Source organism: Pantherophis guttatus, chromosome 3 (assembly GCF_059756535.1).
Source record: "Pantherophis guttatus breed Tessera chromosome 3, ASM5975653v1, whole genome shotgun sequence".
NCBI classification, from domain to species: Eukaryota; Metazoa; Chordata; class Lepidosauria; order Squamata; family Colubridae; genus Pantherophis; species Pantherophis guttatus.
Genome location: NC_142065.1, coordinates 205,022,704 through 205,040,611, shown reverse-complemented (window position 1 = coordinate 205,040,611; position 17,908 = coordinate 205,022,704). Strand labels below are relative to the sequence as shown.

The window sequence follows — 17,908 nt, the reverse complement described above, 5'->3', positions numbered from 1 at the left end:
CCAAAAGTGGGGGGGGGTTCGTTTTTGCTTCCTCTCTACCAGTTCCTTTAGCTGCTCTATATCAGAACTGGAAAAGTTTCACTGGAAAAGTTCCATCTTAATGTTTTTCATCCCAAGAGGAAATATTAGATGAGGTTTCTCCAATGAAACCTTTTCAGAGATTAAAAGAAAGACAAGCTATCACTGAAGAGACAGTTGTAGAATGAGACAATAGAAGAGAAGAGAAAATATAGAATGGAATGGAATGGAATGGAATGGAATGGAATGGAATTAGGATAGAACAGAACAGAACAGAACAGAACAGAACAGTGGTGGGTTCCTCCCGGTTCGGCCTGGTTCTGCTGAGCCGGTAGTGGTGATGATATGATGTCACCGAACCGGTTCTGCCCCCCGGCCTCCCACCTCCTCCTGCATTATTCTTACCTTTTATTTGGCCCTACCCCCAATCTATTGCTGCCTCCTGAGTCCCAGCTGATGGGCTATAAGGAAAAACTGTTTAAACTCTTGCCGGGGGCTTCAAAGGGCTGCCCTACAGCTGATCAGTGGTAAAAGGCAGTTTGGTGCCTCCAAAAATAAATGAGTAGACCGGTGCCTGCAAAAATAAATGGGTAGACCAGTGCCTGCAACAATACATGAGTAGACCAGTGCCTGCAAAAATAAATGGGTAGATCGGTACAGCTCTGCAAGCAGTTAAAAGCCTGGTAGACCAGTACCTCTGCTAAATCCTAAAGAATTGTCACATGACCATCAAGCCAAGCCCACAAAATAAGCCACACCCACAGAACCAGTAGTAAAACATTTTAGAACCCACCCCCTGGAATAGACGTTGGAAGGAACCTTGGAGGTCTTCTAGTCCAGCCCCCTGGTCAAGCAGGAGAACCTATACCAGTGATGGTGAACCCTTTTGGCACCAAGTGCCGAAAAGGGAGCGCATGCACAAGCCCACTTGTCAGTGCCACAACGAGGAAGAGGAGCTGCCCAGGGGGCATTCCCGCACCGGATAAGGTACTTCCGGTTTCCAGAACTGCTGCACGCCTAAAGGCCAGCTGATTGTCGAGTGTGCACGTGCACCAGAAACCAGGAAGAAGAATGAGCAACATCGCACGTAATATGGCTCTGTGTGCCACTTTGGGCATGCATGCCATGGGTTCTCCATCACAGACCTATACAATTTCAGGCAATTTGTAAGCACAAATGAACTGCTCACCGTGGAAAATTTCAGTTACTTCTCATTTTCCCCCTCTTTTCTTTTAAATCCAGTGGTCTTCCGGGTGCGCTTCAAGGTGTTGGTTACCACCTTTAAAGCGCTCCATGGCATCGGACTTGGGTATTTGCGGAACCGCCTTCTGCCGCCGATAGCCTCCCACCGACCAGTACGCTCCCACAGAGAGGGACTCCTCAGGGTGCCGTCAGCCAGGCAATGTCGGCTGGCGACCCCCAGGGGGAGGGCCTTCTCTGTGGCAGCTCCTGCCCTCTGGAACGATTTGCCCCCGGAGATACGAAGGATATCGGATCTCCAGGTCTTTCGCCGTGCCCTAAAAACGTTTCTTTTTTATCAAGCAGGGCTGGCGTGAAAACCCCCCCCCCCATCTTTTAGTCTTTTTTATTTTTTTAGCTTTTGTCAATGGATTTTAATTCGAATTGTTTTAAATTGGGCCTAAGTATGTAATTCTTTTAATAATTTTAAATTTTGTATTGGTATGTGTTTTAGTTCTGGCTGTGCACCGCCCTGAGTCCACTAGGAGAAGGGCGGTATACAAATTGAATAAAATAAATAAATAAATGGAGTGGGAATGTTTAAAAAAAAGGGGGGGCAGATGAATTTTTCAGCCAGTTTTCTTTATCTACGAAAATATTTCAGTGTTTCCAAAAGCTGGCTTGAGGCCAATACTGAAGTCAGGAAACATGAATTTAATTGGTGCAATGCTTTAAGTAACCTCAATCCCTTCTCAAAACGGGGTGGGGGGAATAAATGTTTGCAACAACAGTTCTTTTCTGGGTTAGCACGATCATAATTTCATTTGGATGAAAAATGTCTCCTCTGTGTTTAAAAAAGAAATAAACAGACTGCTTTTTTCCCCAGATTATTCATAGTACAGACTCTTCTGATCCCTGCAGACGTGGCTTCCCCAAATATTCATTGAGGTTGTTGTGTGCATTGCTGGGAAAATATAAATATTGCAGGGACAACTGGCATCACAAAAAATGTATCTACAGTGTAGTTAAATTGTTCTAGTAAAGAGCCTGTAGTACAGTGGACTAAAGCACTGTTATTAACATCTGTTGCTTACAATTACTGCAAGTTCAAGCCTCACCAGGCTCAAGGTTGACTCAGCCTTCCATCCTTTCAAAGGTAGGTAAAATGAGGACCCAGATTGTGGGGGCAATAAGGTGACTTTGTATAAATATACAAAAGTATGAAGGCTATTGCTTAATGCATTGTAAGCCGCCCTGAGTCTCCAGAGAAGGGCGGCATATAAATTAAAGCAAAAATAAAAAATAAAAAATGGCACTTCTAAAGCAAAAGTTGCCAACTTCACATCGATTTAATAAAAATAGAATAAAACATGTAGCAAACTTTTTTTTTAACTGTACTAACTGCAAAGTTTTCCTGTTTGGGATTTTGCAAATGTAAACCGTTCACTCAAAGCAAATTGTCACATGAAAGAAAACAAACCTGAAACTTATAGCCTTTTATTAATAGGCTAGAGTAGGGGGTCTACTCAAGGTCCAGGGGCTAGATTTGGCCTGCAGGATCCCTAGAAACAGTGAGGGACCAGCCCGCGGTGCCTCTGCCAGTGAAAACAGAGCTCGGGAGGGCCGCCACACGCGGCCCTCCCGAGCTCCGTTTTCACTGGCAGAGGGTTGCAGGAGGCCGTAGGAGTCGAAAACGCAGCCCAGGAGCCCGTTTTCGCTGGCAGAGCGCTTGGGCCACCATAGGTGTCCCCAACATGAGTGACATCAAGCTGGCCACACCCACCCTGGCCACGCCCCCCAGCCCCCCCCCCGAGGTCAAACACAACCCTGTTGTGGCCCTCAATGAAATCGAGTTTCACACCCCTGGTGTGAATTAGAGTGTGAATTCTAATCACACATAGGCACGAAAGCCAATTGGATGACTTTGGGCCAATCACCAGGAAACTGTGAGTTCTAGTTCTGTCTTAAGAATGAAAGGCAGCTGGGTTACTTTGGGCCAATCACCAGGAGGTTGTGAATTCTAGATCCGCTTTAGGCATGAAATCTGACTGGATGACTTTAGACCAATTACCAGGAGAGTGTGAGTTGTAGTCCTGCCTTAACCATGAAAGACGGCTGGATGACTTTAGACTGGTAACTCTCTCTCAGGCCAACTCTCAGGATTGGTATTGTGGAGAAAATAGGAGGAAGAAGGAGCATTAAGTATGCTTTACCACCTTTTACTTATCAAGTATTAAAAGCAGGATAAAAATCAAATCAATAAATAAATAAACTGCCAATGCTATAATTCCCAGCAGTTGGTACAAATCAGTCTTGGGCAATGCTAGCAAGCAGAAAAATTAGATGAGCAATTTTTCTGAGTTTTTTTAAAAGAAACTTGGAATTTTAATAATATCTTCTCGCAGTGATGAAATTCAAATTTTTTTACTACCGGTTCTGTGGGCATGGCTTGGTGGGCATGGTGTGGCTTGGTGGGCGTGGCTTGGTGGGCATGGCAGGGGAAGGATACTGCAAAATCCCCATTCCCTCCTCACTCCTGGGGGAAGGATATTGCAAGATCTCCATTCCCACCGCACTCTGGGACCAGCCAGAGGTGGTATTTGCCGGTTCTCTGAACTACTCAAAATTTCCGCTACCGGTTCTCCAGAACCTGTCAGAACCTGCTGGATTTCACCCCCGTCTTCCGGGTGCTCTCAGAATGCAAGGTAGTCTTCTCTGTATTTCTCTCCTACAAGAAGCTCCATGCCACCCCAATATATTTGTCCTTTCTTCAAACAAGGAACTTGTGGACAGCTTTTTTTTTCTTTTTCTTTTTTCTAAGAAAATCTGGGTTCCGTTGACATTTCTTGGGAAATCAACATGAAGTGAGAAGCTAATGCTCTGCAGTGTGTCAACTTCCTATCTGTCGCAATCAAAATGTTCCTTTCAAACACACAAAAAAAATGTCAAATGGAACAGGAAGCCAGGCAAATATCCAAAGGGACATTTGAAGACCCAAAAAGACTCTCTGGCACTGTGTTGAAGGCTACTGGCGAAAACAAACACCGTTGATTTGAAGACATACCATTTTAATAACTAAAAGGCACCAAGCTGATTTACCAATCTTTTCCAAAATTTATTCGGTAATTTGCATACAAGTCAATGCATCAAAATTCATTGTTTCATCCCCTAAACTGTTTATCCCCTGTTTATAGTACTTTAAGTTTTGCTTGGCTTGCAAGGCAACCTTCGAATCTAGCATACTATTACTAATAATCACCTATTACAGAGATGCCACTGCAACATAGCAAAGCCAGTTCTTCCCTCAGATGCATAGAATATTCTGATTTCATCACTTCAGTGTAAAATAGAGCGAAATGGTCTGCTCTATTTGCTGTAGGCTGCCTTATCTTCCAGCAACTTCATTGTGGTGGTCTTAGAGATGGGCGTCACAGCCAGTCCTTTCGTGGGTCTACTCGGGGCAGGTTGCTCTCTTTGACCTGAAAATGTAACAAAGAAGTTGCATCATCATCATCACAAAGAAAAACTCATGCCAGTGAACCAACAGGATCAATTGTTATAGTTTGTGGCACAGGAAACAGATGTCTAGATTTGATTTGCAATTTTTGTCAACCTCCAAGTCCTTTCCAAACACTTACATACATAAATACATATGAGTATCATTGTTATTTTGTAAGACACCAACTTCTATATTGACTTTGGGCAGCTTACAACTAAAAATCTATCAGACAGACAGACAGACAGACAGACAGACAGACTTGATAGATTGACTGTCTATCTGTCTGTCTATCTACCTATCTAATATCTATCTTCTATTTATCTATCATCCATCTCTATCATCTAGTTGTAACTATTATCTATCTTCTTTCTATATCTATCTAACAATCTATCAATTTATCTATCTATCATCTATATCTATCATCTATCTCTATCTATCTAGTATCTATTATTTATTTATTCATTTATTTATTCATTTATTTATTTATTTATTTATTTCGTCAAGCATGTATTTTATGACAGATACAAGTGTAAGCATAATGATAAATACATGAAAAGGATACAAATAAAAGAAAACATTTTGACAGGGACGGTAGGCATGCTGGTGAGCTTATGCACGCCCCTAACAGACCTCTTAGGAATGGGACGAGGTCAACAGTAGACAGTCTAAGGTTAAAGTTTTGGGGGTTTGGGGAAGAAACCACAGAGTCAGGTAGTGCATTCCAGGCATTGACCACTCTGTTGCTGAAGTCGTATTTTCTGCAGTCTAATTTGGATCGATTTACCATGAGTTTGTATCTATTGTGTGCTCTTGTATTATTTTGGCTGAAGCTGAAGTATTCATTGGCTGGTAGGACATTGTAGCAGATGATTTTATGTACTATGCTTAGGTGAGACCGAAGATGACGAAGTTCTAAGTTGTCTAAGCCCAAAATTTCAAGTCTGGTGGCATAAGGTATTTTGTTGCATAAGGTATTTTGTTGATAGATAGATATTATCTATCTATCATCTACCTATCATCCATCCATCTATCTATCTATCTATCTATCTATCTATCTATCTATCTATCTATCATCTATCTATCTATCATCATTGATCTATTTCTCTTTGTCATCTATCTGTGGCCTTTATAAAAAGATACCAGCATTCAAATTGTACTTGAAAGCCAACTGGTATCCAGTAGAGCTTGCAAAATAGAACAATCACATGTATGTAATACTGCGCCCGATCACTCCCTGTCTTGCTGCATTCTAGACCAGCTGTAGATTCTAAATCAGGGGTGCCTAAAGCATGGCTGGCTGGGGAATTCTGGGAGTTGAAGCTCCCAGAGGTTTAAGCACAGGTCTTAAAGCTGCCAAAGTTGGATATGTCTGCTCTAGATAGTCTTCAAAGACCGCCCAAAGTAGATGCTATGTTGATATTATTTTGTCATTGTACTATAAATATTATTTCTCAAATTGATATGCTGCCCATCTTACAGTACACAGCAACATTGAGTTTACAAATTATTCTTGCATTGTCTTAATCGTTTTGCTTGGAGCGCATGGTGCTTAGAGTCAATTTGCAAACGAAGGAGTGTATAAGCAAGCCCTAAGTACATAAGTGAGGTCAATACGATGGACTTACAACTTGTCACACTTTTTACAGTTTTGATGTAATCCCAAAAGGAGCATTCGGATTTTTTCAGTCCTTTATAATTCGGTAAAGATGCAGTAAACTCTTTATAATTGTCTCCACCCACGTGTGCACGAAACAAAGGCCAAGGCAAGAGTCCTTCTAGCCTCTTTCTTGAAAACTCGTAAGGGCTATTTGGATTTCTGCAGAAAAGAACAAATATAAGTCACCAGATTGCAACACAAACAACTCATGAAAACTACCTGAAATTGCAAGGGTTAAAAGATATATATACATATTTTTTCTTTGTACACAGGTAGTCCTTGTTTGATGACCTTAATGGAGCCTGCCCATTAGGGTCATAAGTCTTGATGGTCATAAAGCAGGTCATCCATGTGACCGACCTGATATGATGAGCTTTCTTTTTTCTGTGGTTGTTAAGTAAATTCCATGGTCATTAAATGAGCCAATGGATTACTTTGCATCTCCATTGACACTTGAAGTGGTAAAAGAGGAAGCGAGGAAGAAAGAAGAAGGAAGAAAGAAGGGAGGAGGAGGAAGGAGAAGGAAGAAGGAAAAAAGAGAAGAAGGACAAGGAGGAGGAGGATTAGGAGGAGGAGGAGGAGGAGGCATGAATGAATTTCCAAGGTCATCTCATTGGCTTTTGTAGAACATGAGATCACATAAATATTAATATGATAAATAAATGCCTATGTGCTTCTGACAAAGGGACTTTACTATCGTTTTTCCATCCTTGCAGTAATGCCTGGAGTTGGGTCATCATGATGTCCTTTTTCCAGTTGGAGAACATAGAAGGACACAGCTAATTGTCATGATGACATTGTCAGCCATGGCTTTGATGTCTCAAAGACCAAGACTCCCAAATTACAGTAGTATAGAGAGATTCAGAGTGCTTCCTGATTGTATCAGCGCGGTCTAAATCACGCACAGCCAAATTATATCACATTAGCTGAACCACCATCAGCTGCTCTCATTCATATATTGCTCATGATGTTTTAGTTCCAGTTAACATGGGCATAGCACTAAGCCAGAAACAGATGTTTGCTTCCTCTTTTCCAGCAAAAACCGTCCCATAGTGGTCAATGGGTTCGTTTAACAACTGTGGTGTTTGCTTAACAAGCATGGCATTTGCTTTACAATCATTCACTTAACAACCATTACAAAGAAGGATACAAAGAAGTTTTACAGCCATCATGATTTACAATCAAAATCTACAATACGGTCATAACTTGAGGACTACCTGCACGTACCATAGAGTTGCATTCAAAAGCAGAGTTCAAACTGCTTTAACAATAGAAAGGTCATCCTTCAACTTTCAGTGATCAAAGCTCTTAGCACTTACCTAGATTTTATAAAGTTGGACATAAACATACTTAACACATACCCAGATTTTATAAAGTTGGACATAAAAACTCTTAGCACCTACCCAGATTTTATAAAGTTGGACTTAAACATGCTTAGCACCTACACAGATTTTATCAAGTTGGACATAAAAGGCTTAGCACCTACACAGATTTTATAAAGTTGGACATAAACATGCTTAGCACCTACCCAGATTTTATAAAGTTGGACATAAACATGCTTAGCACCTACCCAGATTTTATAAAATTGGACATAAACATGCTTAGCACATACCCAGATTTTATAAAGTTGGACATAAAAAAGCTTAGCACCTACCCAGATTTTATAAAATTGGACAGGTACTGCATAATGACTAAGGAGAGAGTCTTCTCTTCCTGCGTATATCGGTTTTTATACTGAGGATAAAAAGGTAGGCCAAATGCAAGCTGTACATCAGGAATGTATTCCAGGCTTGAGCTGAAAAAAGAAAGCAAGAGAGTGAGCAAAAATACTGTAATTTTACTTAATTTACTAAATAGCACTTCCATTAAAAAAAAAAGGGGGGGTGACAGATATCTCACAGATTTTGTTTATTTAGTTATCATATTTATGATATGAGCATTTGTAGTGTCCCATGATACATTTGTTAATCTTCAAAATAAACTACAAGACTCTGAATCAAACAAACATAAATATTTCCCTGGGGATGAACAAACAGATATTGGAGGTGCTAAATGCTCAATCACAAATCATCATGATATAGTTTAGATGTAACACTATGCAATAAACCAAGATTTACAGTTCACCATAGTTACACTTTCACACTGGCTGATGTTTATTATATTTATGTTTGTGAATAGTTGGAACTCTTAACAAAATTCATTATATACTTTTTAATCTCTTACAGACCACGGATCTTAAAACTTTTTCGCCCTGAAAGTTGGCATACAGATGTTTTAAAACAGTGGTTCTCAACCTGTGGGTCGGGACCCCTTTGGGGGTCGAACGACCCTTTCACAGGGGTCGCCTAAGACCATCGAAAAACATATTTTCAATGGTCTTAGGAACAATTTTATGGTTGGGGGGTCACCACAACATGAGGAACTGTATTAAAGGGTCACGGCATTAGGAAGGTTGAGAACCACTGTTTTAAAAAATGATTTTTTTTAGTCAAATGCATCATGGTTGTATAACCCATAAACTTTCCTCCTTTTTCCACAGCACATTTCCAAAACCTCATTGTTTAACATTGAATGATCTCATTAGAAGACATTCATCTTCTGCCTATTTAGCTGCCCTTGTGAATAGTTTGGTTTTAGCTATTCAAAAAAGAAAGAAAAATACATTGGGAAGCAATAGAATTGGATGTAAATTATCTCACGGGTCAAAAGCAGCAAGCCCTAAGTTTTGATTTACAACCATAATTTTGTGTGCGTCTGCATATGTGTTTGAGTCAGGGTGAGGTCTCTTCTGTAGAAATAAAAACAAGAAGCTCCTATAATTCATTTCTAATTCAAGAATGACTAGAAATGCAGTTAAAAATAGAAGCGGGGATCTGGCATACACCTCATCTTTTTTTTGCCTAATTCCTTGAAAATGTCTATTTCTGCCTGTTTTCAAGATCACAGATGTGCTGAGTTAAAATGACGTGTGAATGGCTGAAGAGGATTTAACTTTAAAAACAATGCTCGAAAGTTGAACAGGCCTTGAATCAGAAATGTCCACCGAGTATGGTACAAAAAAATAAAAAAAATCAAAATGGCGTCCACAATGGAGTGAGCAAAGCTCCATCGTCTATGGAGATTCTTAAGTCATCCAGGTCATGGTTGTCCCAAAGGTGCTTTTTCAAGAGGCCACTGGACTTTCTGGTTTTTCTTTGAAGATGTTTCGCTTCTCATCCAAGAACTGAAGAAGCTTCTTGGATGAGAAGTGAAATGTCTTCAAAGAAAAACCAGAAAGTCCAGTGGCCTTTTGAAAAAGCACCTTTAGGACAAAGCTCTATCGGTTTTTATGCTTAAGGTAAAGGTAAAGGTTTCCCTCGCACATATGTGCTAGTTGTTTCCGCCTCTAGGGGGCGGTGCTTATCTCCATTTCAAAGCCAAAGAGCCAGCGCTGTCTGAAGATGTCTCCGTGGTCATGTGGCCGGCATGACTAAACGCCAAAGGTGCACGGAACGCTGTTACCTTCCCACCAAAGGTGGTCCCTATTTTTCTACTTGCATTTTTTACGTGCTTTTGAACTGCTAGATTGGCAGAAGCTGGGACAAGTACGCAGCACTAGGGATTCGAACCGCTGAACTGCCGACCTTTTGATTGACAAGCTCAGCGTCTTAGCCACTGAGCCACACATATAAAAAGACAGTGGAACCTCAACTACACCTCCATGGTTATGTCTTCTTCTTCGGACCATACCATGTGGACATCCCTGAGCCGAATTAATGAAGTACAAACATGTGAAAAGATAAGAAAGTTCTTAGAAGAAATTTCTAAAATGCTTTCAGAGAAAATGGGAAAAATTCAATTCAAAGTCCACTCCCCCACTCCAAAAAACCTATTGTTCTTTTCTTCTTAAAAAAAGAATATACAGGAGAAAAAGCAGGTTTCAGGAGAAAATGGGAGAGCCCTTAGCTTATTTATTTTATTTATTTTGTCATTCATCCATCCACTAATTCAAACATTTATATAGCCGCCCATCTTATAACCAACTCTGGGCAGCTCCCAATTAAACTATACGATTATACTTTCCACCCTTGGAAAGTGGAAAAGGTGCTCTGTCTGCCAAGTATGATGAGAACCAGGTTTATTTCCAAAACCATGCGGATGGCTGACAATAATCCTGGCTAATGTGAGGGAGGCCTTAATCATGAGGAGAACGTCTCTTCGATTTGCAAACATTTCTTTCGTGACCGAAGTTACAATAGCATTGAAAATTGTGATTTATGACTGTTTTTCACACTTATGACCGCTGCAGCGTCCCCAGGGTCATGTGATCAAAATTCAAATGCTGGCAACTGGCATGTACTTATGACGGGGTGGTGTCCTGGGGTGGGGAGGTGTCAAGTGATCGCTTTTTGTGACCTTCTGACAAGCGAAGTCCATGAGGAAGCCAGATTTACTTCACAACCGGGTTACTAACCTAACAATTGTGGTGATTCACTTAACAACTGTGGCAAGAAAGGTCGTAAAGTGGGGCAAAATTGACTTAATAACATCTTTCTTGCTTAGCCACAGAAATTTTGGGGTCAATTGTGGCCGTAAATCGAGAACTACTTTTAAAGACAACACTCTTTATTAGGTGGCAAGCTTCCAACTAAACTAATTTAGCATTAGACTTCCAGAAAAGGGGAAAAAGCACATTGTGAAATAAAATCAACGGTTTGGCATTCAAGATCAAGATGGCGAACTTAGGGATCGTTCTGAGGGACGGTGCTAAAAAGGGAATGGAGACCTATATGAAGCATTCAAATCACAGGCTACCCAATCCTGGTTTTTTATGGCGTTCAGCTCTCTGTATCACCCCTTTTAGTACGGCTGTGAGGAGATTGAATGTAGATTCAGTGAGGTTGGACTAGATGACCGACAAGGTCCCTTCCAACTCTGTTATTCTATTCTATTTAAACGTAGGAGAAACTGTGTCAAAACTATGAAATCCTGCCTCCTTTTCACATTTATTGCATGTGAATGAACAAGGAGTGGTGATTTTGACAGGGATATAGCCCTTTCCATCTTGACTTTTTTAACCGGTCTTGGGTGGCCCTGATTGGATACATCCAATACAGGTAGTCCCCGACTTACAACAGTTCATTTAGTGATCATTCGAAGTTACGACGGCACTGAAAAAAGTGACTTATGAACATTTTTCATATTTATGACATTTGCAGTATCCTGGGGTCATGTGGTCCCTTTCTGTGACTTTCTGACAAGCAAAGTCAATGGGGAAACTAGATTCACTTAATAACCGTGTTACTAATTTAAGAACTGCAATGATTCACTTAACAAATGTGGTTAGAAAAGTTGTAAAATGGGGCAAAACACAGTTAATCAAATTTCTCACTTAACAACACAAATTTTGGGCTCAGTTGTGGTCGTAAGTTGAGGACTACCTGTACTGCAGGCTAACTCACTGCTCACTAACTTTGGACACAGTAAGGGACTGTGGTTACAGGTAGTTCTCGACTTACGATGTGGAATTATGGTTGTAAATCATGCCAGTTGTTAAGCAGGTCACCAAGTGACAGCCCCCAACCTTTTTGCCCCAGTTGTTACACATATCACTTCAGTCATTAAATGAATCGCAGTCGTTAAGTGAATCCAGCTTCCCCCATTGATTTTGCTGGTTGGAAACCATCTGGGAAAGTCATAAATCATATGACTCAGGGAGGCTGCAACTGTCAGAATGCTGGCTGCCAAGAGTCCACATTTTGATCATGTGTCCACAGAGATACCCTGATGGTCATAAGTGTGAGAACCGGTCATAAGTCACTTTTTCCAGTACTGTTGTGACTTTGAATGATTGCCTAACAAAGGGGTGTTAGTCATTTTCCAGATAAATTTGCTTTACCGCTTTATCTGCTGCCGAATCGTGATGCAATGTTAAATCCACCGTTTTGCAATTCTTTGCTACTTCCTTATGAATTTTCACACTGTTGCAACATATCTGCAAATATTAAAATTATATCGGGTAAAGCCTAACGGGATAATTCTGTCTATTATCTTCAAATCACTGGATGCATAATGAGCGAACTGCATCTCAGAAGTCTTAAATTTGAGACTTAAATCATTAAAAAAGAATGTTTGGACAAGAGGTGAGTCAATATTTGTGTTTGTACAAAAATTAACAAAAGGCCACATCAAATAGAAATGTGAAAGGCTCGATGTAAACAGAAATTTGACTAAATCAGACACTGTGCCAGATTCAAAAGGAAGTTAACTGCCTTCAATGTGATTTCCATTTGCTCACCAAGAAACGCTTACAAACCCGAGATTTTTCACATTTGTTGCAAAATCAGCACAGATGTCGCTAAATAAACATTGTACGCGCGCATATTCCTAAATTGAGATTTAAACTTCGCTGGAGCTGTTTCAGTTTTTATTTCGTTACTCCAGATTTTAGTCCCTCACTCTATCCAAAACCTCTTATGAAAATAAAGGAATCCTGGGTTTTTGTACAGTTTTCCTAATGACCATTGGCTAGTTAGACTAGGAACCGAAGTCAAGAAATTGTGGAAACAAAAGCTTAGATTAAGTTCTCACTGCTGTCAAGGCTGGTGGTCCACAGAGATCTAGTTAATTTATTCACGTGCAGCTCAGTTTTAGCAATATAAATGTGATAGCTGGCTAGACAGGGAAGTCAAAAATGCATCTCAAAAGAAAGGTAGTGATGATTTAATTTGATAACGCAGGAAGTCCTAGATCAGTGATGGCTAACCTTTTTGCCGTTGTGTGCCAAAAGCGTGGGGAGCGTGGGGGGGTTTGTGCAAATGCGTGCCAACACCCATAATTCAATGTGCCCTGCCCCCCAGCGCATGCGACCCCACACGCTCCCCCTGCTTTTGGCACATGATAGCACGATGGGCCAGGTAGGCCTGTTTTTTGACCTCCCCAGGCTCCAGAGGCTTTCTAGGATCCTGGGAAGGGCAAAAAGGGCCGACCTCAACCTCCTGGAGGCCCTCCGGAGGCCGGAAACAGCCCGTTTCCCGACTTCTGGTAAACCCGGATGGCCCAAAAATCAGCTGGCTGGCGCACTCTGGTTTCTCTTCAGATCGTATAAATCTTTCGCCTTTTACTTTTTTGGGAGTTTCAAGATAACCATATTCCACTGCTGGAATGGTCTGGGAATAGCCCAGGCCTTAACTCAATTGAAAATCTATGGAGCTGACTAAAGAAACTTGTTCATCAGAAGTGACCCAGCAATAAAACCCAGTTAATAGAAGCAATCATTCAATCTTGGTTTCACATTATAACAGCTGCAGAACTAAAAGACTTGGTTCACTCCATGGGAAGACGTCGTAAGGCTGTAATTCATGCTCATTTTTTTCTATGGTGAGAATTTTTGTATATCTCATTTTTTTCTATGTGTTTCACTAACCTTCTTTATACTATAACTGCTATTCTAATAACAAATCCTTCATAAAAGTTATTGCATTACAATCTTGATTAAATTATCTTTCCATTGATATACAATTTTATGGTACTACTGCAAAAAAGAGTGATGTTATTAGCTAGTTTTAGAAAATACACTTTTCCCAAAAGGTTTCCACAATTTTGGCTACTGCTGTACTTTTACTCTTATCTAAATCATTTTACGAATAAGATAGGTCAAAAGATTATCCTTACCTGCTCAAGGAATTGCTGTCTGGCACGTGATACATGAAAATATTCCCTCTCTCGTTATTAGCCCATTCCTTTGCCATATCTATAGTTGGGCAAATGATGAAGTGGTCTCTAAAAACAGTAAAGAAAGCATCCTTACAATCTGGAAACAATTAACTTTCAAACAAATATTTCTTAAGTCCCTGCTTTTCTGCTATAACTCCATATCCACACACTCAGGATTAATTAAAAATAAGAAGACTCAAATCCTCCAAAATTATCCATTACGTAAGATGGTAATGTAACCAAGAGAAGAGGACAAAAAAGCATAAAAGTCCTTAAATTTGAGTTAAATATTATAGATTTCCAAAATGGAAATTACAGTTTGGATGAGTGACTTAACACAAATAACTTATGTGCACAACTGAGAGTGAAATTTCTATTGTTAAGTCAATGTGGTCATAAGTCAAGTTGGATCCAATTTCATGGCCATTTTTATGATGGTCATTGAGTAAATGCTGAAGTTCTAAGTGTGAAACCATGCTTCTTGCTGAAAAGCAGCAAAAAAATCCCACACCAGGGGTCTCCAACCTTGGCGACTTTAAGACTTGTGGACTTCAACTCTCAGAATTCCACAGCCAGCTTTGCTTGAAGACTTGAAGTCCACAAGTTTTAAAGTCGCCAAGGTTGGAGACCCCTGCCCCACACCACCTTGCAAATTGCAATCATGACTGCAAGACACTGCAACAGGTCATCAATGGTTTCCCAGTTTCCCAGCGTCTAAATTGCAATCATTTGGCCATGGGGGTACCACAACGGTCATTAGTACAAGGACCGGACTATATTCAGCACAATTGTAACCTTTGCTAAATAAATGGTCATATGTCAAGGATCACTTGACAAGGTTTAATGGTCCTGGGATAAATAAGCAATGGTGACTTAGGAAATTTAAATATTCAAAGCTGCATGTCTGGAGAAAGGTTCGAACAGTCTTTCGTGCCATGCTGGCCTAAACGTTTTAAAGTCCCCCAAACTGCTATGATGAAGCAAATCTGTTCTGCCCCAGCTACGGACCCCAAAGAACACAGCGTACACAAAGTCTGTACAAACTTTAGTTTACTAAATTAAGTAAGGTTTTTTTTTTCCAAACCAAGAATCCAAAGAATAAATAATCTTAACCTTACTATGGTTGACAGAAAGCCCAGAAGCAATTTGCAAAGAACGAAGATCAAGGCCCGAAGGAGAGTGAACGAAGTTGTTCCCTGCAAATTGGTTCAGTCAGCATTCTTCCTTAAATAGGCTAGGGGAGTGGCCAATTAGCCCCAAGCCTTACTCTCAAGGAGACCTCCTCCTGAGGAGCCACTCCTGCCTTTTGGCAGCTCTGCACGCCCGTGCATCGAGAAGAGGCTCCTCCTCTTTGTCCTTTTCACTTAAGGGAGCTTCTGAAGGCCCTGGCTGAATCCCCGTCTCTGGCACCACATCTTCTCCAGCCTCCTCATTGTCCGACTCGAGTGCCAGCTGCACAGGCTGCTGGTGCAGCACCACACCAGCCTCCTCGCTGTCCGAATCAGCCACCAGCCGCACAGGCTACGTACGGGCCACAACAAAAACTGATGCAGGTGGGAGATTTTGCAGTAACCTTCTCCTGGAGTGGGGTAGGAATGGAGATTTTACAGTATCTTTACCCAGCCATGCCCACCAAGCCATGCCACACCCACCAAGCCACACCCACAGAACCGGTAGTAAAAATGTTTGAAACCCACCACTGGGCTGGCCCCACCCCTCTATGCCCCGCCCCTTCCAGGAGTCCCCATTTTGGCTCCCAGGTAGGTGTAGGGAGGCCTACTAGGCCCAAAATGGGGCATGGGGAGGCACGGCGGGCCACCCTACGGCCCGTTTTTGCTCCCAGGTCTCTGTAGGGTGGCCTACTAAGCCCAAAACTGGGCGCACAGGGTGTGGTGCAGCCTTGCCCCCCCCCCCGGACCATTTTTACTCCTAGGAGGCTGCAAGAGGCCAAATGATGCCTGCCACACTCCCTGGCCATGCCCACCCAGCCAGTCATTAGGGCAGAGAACCGGTTGTTGAATTATTTGAATCCCACCACTGGTTAAAGGATCTGCACTCCAACTTCTGCTGATGTTCCCCCTTTATAAAGTTGGGAGAAAGTACTCTAAAACACACGTGCACACACCCTGCTTTTCTTAAGAAGTTTTTTTTGACTGCCCCCAAAAAAGAAAATCCTCGTTTGCTGGCGGCCACAAATCCACAGTTGATTGATCCCGCTCTGATATTTAGCGGTGGCACAAAGTAAACGCTCATGTTACAAACAGATGTTCTCTGTGCTTCTGATGGTTCAGTTTGTTAAAGCCGAAGGTGAGTGAAGATGTAAAAAATAGCTTTGAAGTCCTGCTTCTAACGCTTACGAGTTCTGAGCTGTCCTGCATGCCAAGTGCATAAGAGAAAAACAAAGCCGCCATTTTGCTTTAGAAATTGAAATACAGATAAACATTCTCAGTGTAGAAAGTTAGCAGCCATTTCAATATTTTGGGAAATATTAAAAAGGCAGAATATTATATTTTCTATCTTACTTTTTTCTTTTTTAAAATCATTTTCTTATACTGAAAATTTCTGTTTTTTTTAAAAAGCCATATGAGTTATAGATGTTCCATTAGGAATACAATATAAAAGAACACATCAAAATAATTGTATAAACTTTTCTCTTTTCCCAAGTTTTAGCCCTTTTTTAAAGCCTGCAGTTGATTGCTTATAATTCCAGTTTCAGTCATCTTTCTGCCTTTAGCAAACTTAAGGCTCTGTTTAAACATAGCTTGTTTCTAAAATGCTGATCTGTTGGAGGTGGGACAGGAGTTATTTGTAAAAATAATAAAGGCGGAATATAAATAAATAAAACTAATTAATTAAAGTATTGGAATGGCTGAAGGGGAACCCTAAAATAACACATGCAGTATCCTGAGGAACAGATGGAAGTTGGTTTCTTATTTTTAGTCCAATGTGGTAAAGCTGCCAAATTTAAAACTCTTAAGAAATGACATATGAGGAGCCAAAAAACCCCCCCCCGAAAGCAATACCCTTCAACTGCAAAAGACCGTATTTGAGGGTTACAACTTTCCAACTCAAAATTTCTTTCTTGAATGTGCTGGAAAGTCTGCAGCCCGTAATTTAAAACTGAACTCAACTTGATACTCTTTTCTGTCCATGTACACCTCTGCAGGGTGCATCGAAGTTAGCATCTCGTGCTCGATGCGCCACGAAGCTCATGTTTATCCTGACATCCATGTGCGCTAAGCCACAATTTTGATAAACACGTGTGTCAAAGCATTGGGAAGTACAATATGTGTGCCTTGGATGGCTGGGTGCGGGGAGCTGGTGTTTTTTTCCAGCAGAAAAAGTGCATTTATTATGATTTTTTTTTAAAAAAACAACTACTGGAGATGTGATTTAATATTTAGATATTTAAAGGGAACTCATTTTGAGTACTTCCAACCCACACAGTGCCACAACATGCATTAGAATTGACTTTATTTTTATTGATTATTTGACTGATTAATTGATTGGTTGATTGATTGATTGATTGATTACATTTTAACCTGTCTTTATTACTTCATAGATTAACTCAAGGTGATGCATATAAATAATATTCCTTCCTCCTTCTATTTTCCCACAACAACTACTCTGTGAAGGTGGGTTGGACTGAGATAGAGTGACTGGCACAAAGTCACCCAGCCAGCTTTCATGCCTAAGGCAGGATTAGAACTCACAGTCTCTTGGCAATTAGCTCAAAGTCACCCAGCTGGTTTTCATGCCTAAGGTGCAGTGGTGGGTTGCTCCCGGTTCGCACTGGTTCTATAGAACCGGTAGTAAAACCGGCAGGAGGCTCCGCCCACCGATCCCAACATCATCAAAAC

At 41.0% G+C, this 17,908-nt stretch overlaps 1 protein-coding gene across 1 annotated transcript in view; it reads right to left on the bottom strand.

The window, feature by feature from the left end:
- Positions 1–4,291: 4,291 nt before the first annotated feature.
- The window catches only part of TG (thyroglobulin), a 162,662-nt gene continuing 149,045 nt past the window's right edge, over positions 4,292–17,908 (bottom strand). The window contains exons 41-44 of the mRNA XM_087890908.1: positions 14,007–14,114; positions 8,008–8,148; positions 6,322–6,512; positions 4,292–4,676 (exon numbers count right to left, since the gene is read on the bottom strand). Coding sequence (XP_087747034.1) covers positions 4,564–4,676; positions 6,322–6,512; positions 8,008–8,148; positions 14,007–14,114 — 553 coding nt within the window. The 3' untranslated portion in view covers positions 4,292–4,563. The remainder of the gene's footprint in view (positions 4,677–6,321; positions 6,513–8,007; positions 8,149–14,006; positions 14,115–17,908) is intronic.